The 14322-nt window shown below is 43.0% G+C and overlaps 1 protein-coding gene across 1 annotated transcript in view; it reads right to left on the reverse strand.

Annotated features, from left to right (window-relative positions):
- LOC111597120 (flocculation protein FLO11) overlaps window positions 1-14322 on the reverse strand; it is a 44492-nt gene that overhangs the window by 3825 nt on the left and 26345 nt on the right. Inside the window, exons 2-4 of the mRNA XM_023311680.2 lie at window positions 10157-10410; window positions 3532-3768; window positions 58-1114 (exon numbers count right to left, since the gene is read on the reverse strand). Of these exons, the coding sequence (XP_023167448.2) occupies window positions 58-1114; window positions 3532-3768; window positions 10157-10410 (1548 nt within the window). The remainder of the gene's footprint in view (window positions 1-57; window positions 1115-3531; window positions 3769-10156; window positions 10411-14322) is intronic.

Consider the following 14322-nt stretch of genomic DNA (forward strand, 5'->3'; position numbering starts at 1 on the left):
AGTGAATTGTTATCAGCATTGGAATATCATTTTGGAATAGCTATAAATATTTCTCACCTTCTTCGCCCAGCTCGTCATCGTACTCAACGTCATCCTCCTGCTGGGCTGAGCTCTCCTTTGTGGTTTCCGCCGTCTGTTGAGTGGGTTGACTGCTGCTAGGCGTAGTCTCGACTGGCTGCTCCGTGGTATTGCTCTCCAGCTCTGTTTGCTGTTGCTCCGTCGAGTCTTGCTCTTTGGACAAAGCTGTTGTGGCCTTCTCCTCGTCTTCAATGTATTCATATTCATGCACGGGACTTGCCTGCGTTGTCTCTTCCGTCAAGTCTTGCGCCTCGGAGGAGTCTGTTTGGGCCTCCTCCGTACTGCTGGTGCTGGACTTGTCATAGTCCGCTTCATTGCTCGTCGCCGTTTCCACTGCAGCTGCAACGGAGACTGTGGCGTCTGCGGGCACTGCGGCGATCGGGCTGCCCTCCGTTTTGCTAACTGCAGCTGGTGCGATTGTCTCCTCCTGCAGAGGCAATTTCTCCAGGCTTGAGGACTCCTCATGTTCTTCGTTTTCTGTGTGGTCTTCATCCTGCTCCTGTTCCTGCGACTCCTGATCATACTGCTCCACAGTTTCGTCCTGATTCACGCCCTCAGTGGTGCTGGTTGTGCTCGAGGTGGGTCGTGGCAGCTTCAGCCTGGCGCTGTTGTAGTTGAAAGGACGCTTGCCGACCACACTGACAGGTTCGTTGATTTCGCGACTAATGAACACAGGACGCCGTGGACTGGGCGGCTTGCGTCCGAAGCTCGGACGCTCTGCGGGCGTATTCTGTGTGGTGGAGCTGGGGCTGCTTGAGGACGTCGTCGTCGGGGATTTAGCTGCAGCGCGATTGCTGCCAAAGCGATTATAGCGCTTGCTGGTCACCTCCGCTGAGTGGCTGCCCGAGGTGGTCGACGAGGCTGTGGAGGTTGAAGGCTGAAAACGATTGCGCAAACGATACGGCGATGCGGCCTGGGGCGTGGCATCATCTGCTGGCGGCGGCGCCTGAGTGCGCGTGCGAGTCGCGCTCGGCGAGAAGCCGCCATTGCCAAAGGGTCGCTGAGCGGCGCTGCTGGACGCCAGGCGCTTGTCGTTCTAAAAAGAAACAAGAGAGAGAACCCGTTACGAATTGGCCTAATCTAGTCAAGCTGCTGCCACTAGACAGTTATTGCGGCTATTGCCAATCGTCAGCCGACAGCCGACAGCCGACAGCCGCCAGCCGTTGCGCCCCATTCACAGCATTGGCTTTTGTGGTCACATGTTATCGCCGTCGTCATGGGAAACTGTTACAGTTTCAACATGCTACTCCTAACACACATTCATGGAATCACAATCTCTGCGGTTCGTCTGTCAATTGTTTTGCGTGCGAACTCCGCTCGGCTAGCGGCCCGCCCCACTCAGTCTTCGCCTCCCATTGAAGTGATTCTCAAATTTGTCTAAAGCGTTTTGTGCAAATTTCCAGCTTTTGGTCTCGACTCGATTTATGCGCTCGTATTTATTTAATTTTTGATGTGAAGGCGAATGCTCGCAGCAGAGCCAAGTGTTTCGCACAGGTTGTAAAGCGCAACTTCGTGCGCATCCATTGAAAGCTGCGAGATTGAGATTGAGTGTTGCATGTTCATATTTTTGGGTCGCTGCAAATATCAGTAACCAGTCAACAGTCAACAGTCAACAGTCAATAGTCAGCAGTCCATGAAGGTGCAAATTTTCGTCTGAGGTAGCCAAAGGTTACAGCTGCTTGAGCAAAGTCTGCCATTACGTTATAATGATGATGGCTTAAATGATTGTCGAAAGGCTGCCAGATCGAAGTGGAGTCTGTGGGGGCATCATGATGCTATGCATACACTTTCTTTCTATAATGAATGTGGCTTACAGTCGTGGAAATGTAGAATCGTGTGGCATATGGAATATGAAGTGGCATCAAGTTGAGTGTGAACTGGGATCTTAGCTAAATGGTTTGCTATCTTTAGATGTTCTCTTTATAAATATGTATAATAATAATAAAATAATATATATTTCAATCTGCAGTATTCAGTTAATGCAATGAAGCTTTAGAGTTGGCATCAGCTGCTTGATTTGGTATTTTGTTAGAGTTTTAATTTAGCATAGTTAGTTTCTGCTTAGTTTTAGCTGAATTCTATTAGAGATTTGTCTGGAAATATATCATTTAAAGATCTCCAATACTATGTCATTTCAACTCATAGAAACCAGGATTTAACATCTTAGAACATTTCATTCCATAGCATCTTCTATCTTTTATTTTTCCTTATGCGTGGAAGTCCGTCAGATCGGATAACTCAGATTTCTCTTATTATAAGAAGGAAAACTAATCTCTGAGTAAATAGAAAAGTTCGTATATATTGAAGTTAGCCAAGTTAGTTCGAATACTCAATTGATGCTATATTCAATATACTATATCTCACTATAGCATATGCTTCTATAAGAAAATATTTTTTATATAATTTTTTATTTATTTTAATAAGAGTTAAATCGTAATTCTAGGCAAATCTTTTCGTTTCAACAACAATGTTTCAGCTCCAATTGAAATTTACTATAGAAACCCTTGCGATCTTTGCACTATCTTTTCAAAAACTTAACATTTACGAGCTCTTGGCTATTGCGTCTTTAGCCAAAGGTAATTTTACTTGGCCACAAACAGTTAGCAAAAGTCTGTGACTTATTGTCAATGCTGTGGGCCGTCAATGAATCTCAGCGCAAATCGGTTTTGTTAGCTTAAGCCAAGATTAATCATTGCAACACTTTCGCTACAATTAAATAACAAATGAGGGCAATTAAGCTCAATAGGAAACTTAATGTCGAATAAGTCGCATACCAACTTTTAAGAGTGGGAGGCCATATAAAAGTGAGAGAGATGGCGACAAAGAGACAGAGACAGAGAGAGAGAGATGTGAAGAGTGACAAAACAATGGCAGAGAAAACAGCTTTGCAGCTCGTCAGACATTTCAATCGGGTTCAGGTATTTGTGCACTTAAATCTGAATATTATTACCAGGTAAACCTATTTGCTATCTAAATATGTTAAACTCTAAACAGCATCGTCTAACGGTGAGCTGTTGAATGAAATGTTGCTCCAATTGTTTACTTTGCGAGTTCATTTTCGAATATGATCTGGTGAAAGGTAAAAATGATTTCATTTGATAGACTCATATATATAAATACACACACACACACACATATATATATATATATATATGTATATACATATATACATATTGCCTGTGGCTTTTGTGGCTTGCAACTGGTTCTGGGATTGTTGTGAATTGGCTGCTGGCAAAACATTTGAGAGTCACGTAAGAGAGAGGGAGCTGGAGAGGGAGCTGGAGAGAGCAACTGATATTGGCCAAATCAGAGCATGGCCAATTGTTTTGTTAAAATGTTATGCAATGCCAAAATGTTTTTATGTTTTGCTTGCTTTTACTTTTGTCTTGTGTCTGTGTCTCTCTCTGATCTGTCAGGCATCTAAGTCGGAGCAGCCAATTGGCATTTCCTTACCGTTGCCTCGCTGAAGTGCGCCAGAAACTGCGTCTGCTGGTGTGGCACATTGACACGCTGCGTCTGCGGTTGCAATCCGCTCCCTAAGCTGTTGCCACTGCTGCCGCCGCTGCCATTGCGTATCGCCTTGGAGCGTGTAAATCCAGCAACGGACGTCGTTGCGCCACCGCCTCCACTGACGGGCACACCAAAGGGGCGTGGCGAGATATCGTAATAGTCCGTCTGACGATTCGGTTTCTGTGGGAAGCAGAAAAACAAACAAACTTGTTGTCAGTTAACTCTTGTAATATAAAGCTGAGTCTATCTATATTTAATGCAAGATCAATTATAAAATTAAACAGACAAAAAAAAACTTGTTTGTGCGCCTCAGCAGCGACTCTGATCTGGAGCTAAGTGAGTCGTTGCAGACGGATAACACTGCACAGCATGGTTTATGGCAGTAGAGCGGAGTTGAGCATGTCGAAAGCCAGTTCTTCACTCTAGATTTTATTTAGCTAAAATATGTTTGATTTAGTTGTTGACTCGATTCCTTTTGCAGCTCCATCAACAAAGTCAAATTTTATAGATTTATAAAAAGCTGAGCTCGATGTAAGAGAGATCCAACTGCAAGTCTTGAAGATGCTGCCTAGAGTTCTTCCAGCTTTATCAGCTATACGTAGTAAGTCAACCTTTAGCGTTGGCAGAGTAGAGTTATTAGTTCATATCCAAGAGGTAAACTTGACACTGGTAGAGAGAGATGTTTCCTCTAGTTGACACTTTAAATAAGCTGATCTCTAGCAGATCAGTAGCAACTTGAGATACCCGCTGTAAACTTGAATCCAATTTGATTTGAATATATATATATATATATATATATATAAAATGCAATAATTAGTTGGATTTTTTCACATGTCAAATATGAACTGACTTCTACAAACTGCATTTAGTTAGAATCATGCAAAATCCTATATACTCTGCTTGGCTCATGAGCGAGCATTGAAGCTTAGCCTAGCTCAAGAAACTGCCAAACTAAAGCGTAAGACTCAAGAGAAACTTGTAGTTTGTTAAGCAGTGTACACTAGACATTTGCTGATATATTGAATGTTATATTGTTATGGAAATTACACATCTATTTTCCAAGAAGCATTGCATTCGAACCTGTCAAAGCAGAGCTAAGCTGAGCTAGAGCCAGCTTCAATTGCAATTCATTTGCATTTCCTTTGCTCTCATTGATTGACAGGAATCTTTGTAATGCAGGCTGAACCGATGTCAATGTAAGTTGACAATGCTTATCTTGAGCTCTGTCCAAACAGTGCCACTCGAGGCACTCGACGCTGCCTGTTCTGCCTCGCTCGTGGAGCTCAGTCACTCGACGTGTTGCATGCAATGCCAAAGCGCTTTAAGACTTCAGCTCCAGAAACTGAAAGCTGATTGCAAATGAAACGAAATCGAAATCGAACCACAACAAACACCTATCGACACAATGAAAATCTATAATAAATACCAAAAAAAGGTTTGATTGAAGTGTATCAAGGTTAAATCAAAATTCGACTGGCCGCTAATTACAGAAATCGCTGTCAGTTGCTCGTTGCGGCTTCGAACTCTTAAGTACTTGTTGTTATTATGCATTATTATTGTTTTTTTTTTTCTGGTTTTTTGAAAGTGCAGGCCTGGCCTGGCCGTAGCTGCAGTTTTGCTCTGTTAAACAAATTGCATACAAAACGCAAGTTTTGTTGCTAAAAGGCGAATTTGATTGCAGTTGGCGCTGCTCGTTTTTTCTTTCCGCTTCTTGACGTCGCTGTTTACGCATCACAAAGTACCCTACGGCCACGCCCCTGCCACAGATTTTCCCCAGCAATTAGAGAGAGAAATGCGAGCGAGCGTCACAGTTACCCACAAGTCTTAGTCTGATTAACAGTCATTAATTAGTTATAGCTTCAACTAAGTCTGACAATTGCTGAGCACTGAGCTCGTTCCAACAAATTTCACCTGGCGTCTGTCGCTGTCGCTGTCGCTGTGTCTGTGTCGCCTGGGTGCAATAACCCGAGTCTCCTCATAATGAGGCAGCTCTTCAAATGGACTTGCTACAATTTGAAGAAGAAAGCGCCGGACAAGCCGTATGCAACGGCTCCTAAGTCGTTTGTCAATATGGAAGCATAATAAACTATGAAACGAGCTGCTCACGTACTACACGACTTTTAGACCTGTAGAAATCGGAGAGAAGAGAGCGGGAGAGAGGGAGAGACAGAGAGAGGTATTTGCGTGCGACAGAATGCATAACGGGCTCTTCTTTTGGCATTGGGCTTTCACTTTAGGCCAATAAATTTAATATGGCTAAATCACATTATACCATAAAAATACGAAATATCTAAATTCTTTAGCCTGTTCTCTGTTACCAATTGCTATATATGTAGCTACAGCTGCTAAATTTGCGAATTCAATTCAAGAAAAGAGCGAGAAACGTAGATAGAGATGGGCTCAAACAATTTCCATTATTGCCTTAGGACATGCCATAGATAAAAAACTTATTCAATTTACAAGTAGCCGAGAGCCTGTCAGAGTCAACGAGGCATCAGCCACTGCCTCCGCCTGCCCAGCACCTGTTTGCAGTTAATTGAGTTTGAAGGTGGCGCGATGCGAAGACATGAAGAAGTCACTTTCATTAGGCACTGTCTGGCTGCTTCCATTAGGCACTGTCTGGCAGCTGATTTCACACTAAGCCAGGAGCTCTCGCTGTGCGCTGAGAAACTGGAAGTTAATCTCTGCTTCAGTCCCTGCTTCCATCCTATTCCTGCTGTTGTTGTCCTAGTCCTAGTCTATGTGCCGACACCTGTCTCTGTCCTAAGTCCAAGTCTCAGTCCCAGTCCCAGTCTCTGTCTCTGTCTCTGTCTCTGTCTCTGTCTCTGTCTCTGTCTCTGTCTCTGTCTCTGTCTCTGTCTCTGTCTCTGTCTCTGTCTGTCTCTGTCTCTGTCTCTGTCTCTGTCTCTGTCTCTGTCTCTGTCTCTGTCTCTGTCTCTGTCTCTGTCTCTGTCTCTGTCTCTGTCTCTGTCTCTGTCTCTGTCTCTGTCTCTGTCTCTGTCTCTGTCTCTGTCTCTGTCTCTGTCTCTGTCTCTGTCTCTGTCTCTGTCTCTGTCTCTGTCTCTGTCTCTGTCTCTGTCTCTGTCTCTGTCTCTGTCTCTGTCTCTGTCTCTGTCTCTGTCTCTGTCTCTGTCTCTGTCTCTGTCTCTGTCTCTGTCTCTGTCTCTGTCTCTGTCTCTGTCTCTGTCTCTGTCTCTGTCTCTGTCTCTGTCTCTGTCTCTGTCTCTGTCTCTGTCTCTGTCTCTGTCTCTGTCTCTGTCTCTGTCTCTGTCTCTGTCTCTGTCTCTGTCTCTGTCTCTGTCTCTGTCTCTGTCTCTGTCTCTGTCTCTGTCTCTGTCTCTGTCTCTGTCTCTGTCTCTGTCTCTGTCTCTGTCTCTGTCTCTGTCTCTGTCTCTGTCTCTGTCTCTGTCTCTGTCTCTGTCTCGTCTCTGTCTCTGTCTCTGTCTCTGTCCTCTGTCTCTGTCTCTGTCTCTGTCTCTGTCTCTGTCTCTGTCTCTGTCTCTGTCTCTGTCTCTGTCTCTGTCTCTGTCTCTGTCTCTGTCTCTGTCTCTGTCTCTGTCTCTGTCTCTGTCTCTGTCTCTGTCTCTGTCTCTCTGTCTCTGTCTCTGTCTCTGTCTCTGTCTCTGTCTCTGTCTCTGTCTCTGTCTCTGTCTCTGTCTCTGTCTCTGTCTCTGTCTCTGTCTCTGTCTCTGTCTCTGTCTCTGTCTCTGTCTCTGTCTCTGTCTCTGTCTCTGTCTCTGTCTCTGTCTCTGTCTCTGTCTCTCTTGTCTCTGTCTCTGTCTCTGTCTCTGTCTCTGTCTCTGTCTCTGTCTCTGTCTCTGTCTCTGTCTCTGTCTCTGTCTCTGTCTCTGTCTCTGTCTCTGTCTCTGTCTCTGTCTCTGTCTCTGTCTCTGTCTCTGTCTCTGTCTCTGTCTGTCTCTGTCTCTGTCTCTGTCTCTGTCTCTGTCTCTGTCTCTGTCTCTGTCTCTGTCTCTGTCTCTGTCTCTGTCTCTGTCTCTGTCTCTGTCTCTGTCTCTGTCTCTGTCTCTGTCTCTGTCTCTGTCTCTGTCTCTGTCTCTGTCTCTGTCTCTGTCTCTGTCTCTGTCTCTGTCTCTGTCCTGTCTCTGTCTCTGTCTCTGTCTCTGTCTCTGTCTCTGTCTCTGTCTCTGTCTCTGTCTCTGTCTCTGTCTCTGTCTCTGTCTCTGTCTCTGTCTCTGTCTCTGTCTCTGTCTCTGTCTCTGTCTCTGTCTCTGTCTCTGTCTCTGTCTCTGTCTCTGTCTCTGTCTCTGTCTCTGTCTCTGTCTCTGTCTCTGTCTCTGTCTCTGTCTCTGTCTCTGTCTCTGTCTCTGTCTCTGTCTCTGTCTCTGTCTCTGTCTCTGTCTCTGTCTCTGTCTCTGTCTCTGTCTCTGTCTCTGTCTCTGTCTCTGTCTCTGTCTCTGTCTCTGTCTCTGTCTCTGTCTCTGTCTCTGTCTCTGTCTCTGTCTCTGTCTCTGTCTCTGTCTCTGTCTCTGTCTCTCGTCTCTGTCTCTGTCTCTGTCTCTGTCTCTCGTCTCTGTCTCTGTCTCTGTCTCTGTCTCTGTCTCTGCTCTGTCTCTGTCTCTGTCTCTGTCGCAGTCCCAGTCCCAGTCTCTGTCTCTGTCTCTGTCTCTGTCTCTGTCTCTGTCTCTGTCTCTGTCTCTGTCTCTGTCTCTGTCTCTGTCCTCTGTCTCTGTCTCTGTCTCTGTCTCTGTCTCTGTCTCTGTCTCTGTCTCTGTCTCTGTCTCTGTCTCTGTCTCTGCTCTGTCTCTGTCTCTGTCTCTGTCTCTGTCTCTGTCTCTGTCTCTGTCTCTGTCTCTGTCTTGTCTCTGTCTCTGTCTCTGTCTCTGTCTCTGTCTCTGTCTCTGTCTCTGTCTCTGTCTCTGTCTCTGTCTCTGTCTCTGTCTCGGTCTCTGTCTCTGTCTCTGTCTCTGTCTCTGTCTCTGTCTCTGTCTCTGTCTCTGTCTCTGTCTCTATCCCTGTCCCTATCGTTATTCCTGCTCCTGTTCCTATTACTATGTCCTCCTCAGCCATAGTCCCATTCTCAGTCCCTTTCACTGCTTCAGTTTGAGCCTAAATCTCAGTCTGAGTAACAGACACAGTTCCATCCTCATTCCCAATCCCATTTCTGCCCCTGTCTCCTTAGCTATTTCTGTTCCTAATACTGTGCCCGTCTCAGCCCTAGTCTCCGCCTCTGTCTCTATGCTTAGTCCCGTCGTTTTCTCTGCTTCTGCTTGATCCACTGTCCCAGTTTCAGTCTCAGTCTCAGTCTCTGCTCGCATCGCTTGTTCCTGTTACTGTCTCTGTTTTATCCTAATCCCTAATCCCTGTCCATTTCACGGTCCATGTCTGCTGGCCAGTGCCTCTGTCTGTGCCATTTACATTTTCATATCTCTCTATTCCCGCTCAGTCAGCGACGCTCCGCACTCGGAGCCCTCTGACATGCCGTTTCAATTAGAGCCAAGCTGGGGAGTCGACAGCAAAGTGCGTGCTCATGACTGCCAACTGGCAATAAACAATATGATTATACAGTTTTTCAATTAGGAACACGTTCCTCTAAGAGACCGACCAGAGTCGAGCGAGCTGCATTTGCGTCTGACTTTTCGAATAATTCAACAAATAATATTTATTGTTGATTCGTTGAGTCGTTGATATGCAGAAGACATCGTCTTTTGTCTTTCGTCTGCGTATTTTGTGCCGCTTGGGCCAAAGTGAAAGTAAGTGGGAAAATGGATTTGGAAATGCTGCCATCGCTCTGACCATTCAGCCAGTCAGTCGTACGCCCGCCACTTCTTTCATTGTTCAGCCTGAAATTCGATTTATGTTGCGTGAGGCAAAGGAAGTCGCTTGCCTCGTGGAAGAGTTGCAATGCTGGGCGTATCTAATTTAGTTTCCTCAATTGGTATTTTAACAATTTTTCATAAACTTGGCTAAGAGTCTTTCCTACTTGAATGGAATAATTTGTATTTGCTTAGCCAGGAAATATAGCTTGAAATGTTATTTTTTATTAACAATTTTTCTTTAATTTATTAGGATATATCTGATATAGTTAAGAGCTCCAACTATTCCTCTATAGCTGCTAATTGCTTAGAGACGCGTGTCACGCTCTCATCTCTAGCTGCAAGCTTCACATGGCTGTTTGCATTTTGCAAGTTGGCTTAATCAAATTTCATATGTGGCATGTGGCATGTGGTAATTTATGAATTTGATTTGATTTCGTTTTTGGCGTTGATTGGCAGAGCTTTGCGTGCCAAAAAGCCAGACATGGATTCGGACTCAGACTCGAGCTCGGACTCCAGCTCAGACCCAGATACAAGCAACAAGTTACTTAATTGCCTGCAGCACAGTCTGTTCGTTCGTACATCGCCTGCTGCCTGCTGCCTGTTAGCTGTTACCTGTTGCCAGTTACCTGTTAACTCCCCTCAATAAAATGCCCCGCATATGGAAATCTAATGTAACTGGCCAAAACTTTGCCCTGGTTGAAAAAAAAGTAAATAAATATTTAAATTTAGAGCTGCGATTGCAATTGCAATTCCAATTCGAATGCGAGTCAATTGAGAGTTGGAAAACTTACGGCAAATTGTGGACTAGCGCCAAATGGTGTTCCATATGGAGAGCTCGTTGCAATTGGTGTTTGCTTGTTGCTGTTGCCATTCTCGTTGGCTATGAACAGGAGCTGCTCCTGGTAGGAGCCCGGTGCGGGCGAGAAACCACCTGTGCTGCTGCGATAGCCGTTAAGCGTCTGTTGCGACTGCTGCAGTTGGCGTGGAAAAGAGCCGGAGGATGGCACAAAACGATTTTGTGATGGAAAGTAATAGCTGGAGGTATCTGAAATGCAAGCAAGGTCAAATGTTAATAGCTTGTAGGTCGCCAACAATAATTAATCAATAGCCACAGTTTTAACACTCAAAACACACAGATTTTTTTGTTGCTTTGTTGACACCTCGCGCTGCGCCGCAGGCAGCTGTTGGCCATGAAATGTGCTCAAATTTAATATCATTAAACCTAATTGTCAATAGATTGTAATAAATAAATAAATAAATAAAAAAAGCTCTGCTTTGGGGCCAATCTTTGTCATGGACTATATATATACACATATAATATCTGCACAAACATAAATTTATTATAAATTGCTGGTTGAGTTGAACTGCTTTGCGAATTTACTTGTACTGCTTACTTAATTTCCCTGCACTGCTTTGATCTTAATGTAAAGCCCTTAGTACTTTTTATACCCTGTTGAATGCATAGAAAATGAATAAATAGTATATTATTTATTTGTAGCTAACCAGATGCCATAGCTTATGTATAATTTGTATATATACATTTATAAAAATAAGCTACTCCACATCTTTTGTGTTACACCAACAACAGTCTTGCATTCATTGAGATTGTGCCGCTTTGTCAACTATAGGGTATTTTCACAGCTGTCACCCTACATAATTTTGTAAATACTTTTGGCACTTATGACACACTGTTACAACTGCATGCAAACATATATGTATACAATTGAACATAGGTATGTCAGAGCGTGGGCACTGGCCACGAGCAGCAGACACCCAAAGCTGACTGCAAATAGCTTCCAGCTGCAACCTCGCATGCGTCACTCTTAGCTCTTTGACCCACAATGTCTGGGCACAAAAAGTCCCATTACACCAAAACAAAAAACCAAAAACAGAAAAAAGCAAAAAAAAATATATTTTCCAACCACGCAAAAACTTAGCCACAAATTGAAAATTGAAATATCATACATGCGCAACATTTCAAACGAAAATGCAGTGTTGAAAATTTTGATCAGGCGAATTTATGCAGCAGCATGAGGCGCCCAAAAAAGCGGAGCGGAGTGAGGCAACGCCCACGTTGTGCCAGGGGCTTGGTATTAGTGCCCCAATCTCGTATTACTTGAGTTTCACACCTTATTTTCAACACATCCAAGAGGGGAGTGCGAGGCGAGATATGTGTGCAAATTGTAAGTGTTTATCGCTGTCGAAGCACCATAGGCTAAAATTTTAATTAATTGATGAAATAGAGTGTTTGAATACATTATAAGTGAGCTTGTTGCAATATGTCATGAAAGCAGGCACTGCTTTGCTTATGAACTGCTTTGTAGCAGCTTGTTAACTGCTTGTTATTGAGTGTGAAAAGAACTAGAACTTGGAGTACATGAGCTTTCAGCATAATCAAGAAGATTTCTATCATGGCGTCGTGTGTAGAGTGGACGCAGCTTGTGCTTATACAAACTGGGTTCGAATCCGTCTGGGCTTGCAAATTTTTATAAATATTAAAATACATTTAACGTCCGTTATATTTATATCTCTATAAAATAGAGCCTTCTGCGCTTGGGCAAGAGTTGCTGTGTATTTATTTAGCCTGCTAACTCTAATCCGCAGAAGGTAGATAAACTCGTTCATTCCTATATGCCGTTGACTCTGTATTAGGTTCCATTTCATAAGTGAGCATTGCAGATCTGACGTGAATGAATACATATTTTATTATATTATTTTATTTTATATTTTCTTTTATTTTTATTATATTTCATATTTCTTTATATCTTATTATATTATCTTATTTGCAAATAGTTGTCAGTGTTGTAATGTCATCTAAACTTCTAGCTCAGATTGTTTTATATAGATAGTTTTAATATTGCACATTTATATTCTCAGCACACTTGACCTAAAATTGAATAAAACGTGAATATTGCATTTGCCTATTTCTAACAAATATTTGATAAAGCACCTTCGAATTCATGTAAGCTTCTTTATCGATTGTATTGGAATTTATTGTAATGAGCGCGAAGTTCTCTTTAGTATTCCGAATGGGCGATTTGAGCAGAAGCCGTTAGCATTGTTTTTATATCGCAAATAAAGCGCTACAAATGGCTTTTATTGCTTTACTTACATTTTTTTATACTTGAAAGGAATCCGCACTCAAATTCTAGAAATTTAGATTATAGTTAAATATTTCATTTCTTTATCGTAAATTTGTATTACTTCTGTAAAGTCTAAGAAAAAGATCAAAAGTCTTTATCAATAATTAATTTATTTAATTTTTAAAATTTGATACAATCTCTTACTGCGTACGCTCTGTGTTTTTAAAGTAACATTTACATAATATATAATTGCGTTCAATGGACAGTTTTCTGGAATATTCCAAAAATTTTATTTCATTTCATAGCATCTGCCACGTTGCATATGTATAGCTTTTGCAGTCCAGTTAAACGTGGCCGACGCCATATGGCATATGGCAATTTGGTTATTATGCAAGCTTATTAAAATGGTTTGGTTTCTATTCCTTAACGACATTCCTTTAACTTTGCGGACTTTTCCTTGCTCTTGTTGGGAGTCTTCCTGGACCCGGGCTTGGAGCTCTTGTTTTTCTTAACTGGTAAGCATCGTTTCTTTGCGGGCAGATTCGTGCAAAGCTTTTTACCGCGCTTTTTCTTAATCTGACTATGTTGAACCTTTGTGGTGTCCAGCTTTAGCTTTAGCTTAGCTCTCAGATTATAGTTATACAGGTGTGCTGGCGAGAGTTTCTCCCAGAATTTATGGGCCAGAAAGGCAAGCTTCTCATTGGCCAGCCAGTTGGCAAAGTCCTTGTAGAACAAGTCAAATGGAATAACGACCTGCTGGTGCAATTTATTTTGGGGCAAAGCATCTGTTTGTTGTTTGCCAAGCCATCGAGTAAAGTCGTCAAAAAGTAATTGCACCGGCATCTCCCAGGGCAAACGAGTAGTAAACATATCACGGTAAATTTATACCTTTGAAAAACTACAAAACTCTAGCCAAGAGTTTCGAATCGACTTTGAGCTAGAACTGACAAGAATAGCCCTAAAATAACTTCCATTGATACTTCCCACAGAGCCTGCCTCAACGACTACAAGCAAAAAGCCAAAAGCAAATAGCCTTTCAATTTGTTTCAACTCTGCCGCCTTTTGGCTTTGTCAAGTGCCTTTCAAACTGTCTGCCGCATTTGGCATTTGGCTGAAAGCCACAGCCACAGAGCCCAAACAATGAGACAAACTCGAACCATTTTTGTTGCATGTTGCATGCGTCGCCCTGCACATTGCTCAGCGACAATGGCAGCAACGCCTTTTGTTGCACAGTAGCCGTCAATTGTATGCGAACGGTCTGAGTCTATTTAGTTTGAGAAATGCTCATGATAATACATAATGCAGTTACCATTTAGGGATAATGCAAGAGCTTTACAAAAACTGAACTCGAGTATTTCGAAGACTTAAGGTAAGCTTAAGAGAGGTATATATATATATATATATATATATGTCTGCCTCACTCTATTGGCCTAGACCTGCCACAGAGGAAATGTTGAGAGCGTGAGATTGAGAGAGAGACAAAGGCAGGAAGATGCAAGTAGAAGAGTGCATGTGGCGCAGCTGCTCAGTGAATATATTTCATTGACAAATACATATTTTTTAATAATTTGCAAGTGCTTTACGGCAGAGAGGTATTACTTCTAGTTACCCAATCAAACTGAAGTCTTAATGTTACAGAAACTCAAAGAAAATGTCTGCGCAAAGACTGTGCTTAGCATAGCTGGAAAGCTCGTTGTGTTGGGCTTAGTTAGTATTTAGGGCAAAGCTTGGGAATGTAAAGACTCAATGCTTGGTTAGGGAGCTCTGTGGTGCCTGCAGCTCATGTGCCATTTACACATTTTTGAACCACTGTGCACACTACCAGCTTCCACTGGCAGTTTGACATTTAAAATTTACTGTAGCAATCGCTGCTC

The sequence above is a fragment of the Drosophila hydei genome, unplaced genomic scaffold, assembly GCF_003285905.1.
Source record: "Drosophila hydei strain 15085-1641.00,03,60 unplaced genomic scaffold, DhydRS2 tig00000060-arrow-pilon, whole genome shotgun sequence".
Lineage (NCBI taxonomy): Eukaryota > Metazoa > Arthropoda > Insecta > Diptera > Drosophilidae > Drosophila > Drosophila hydei.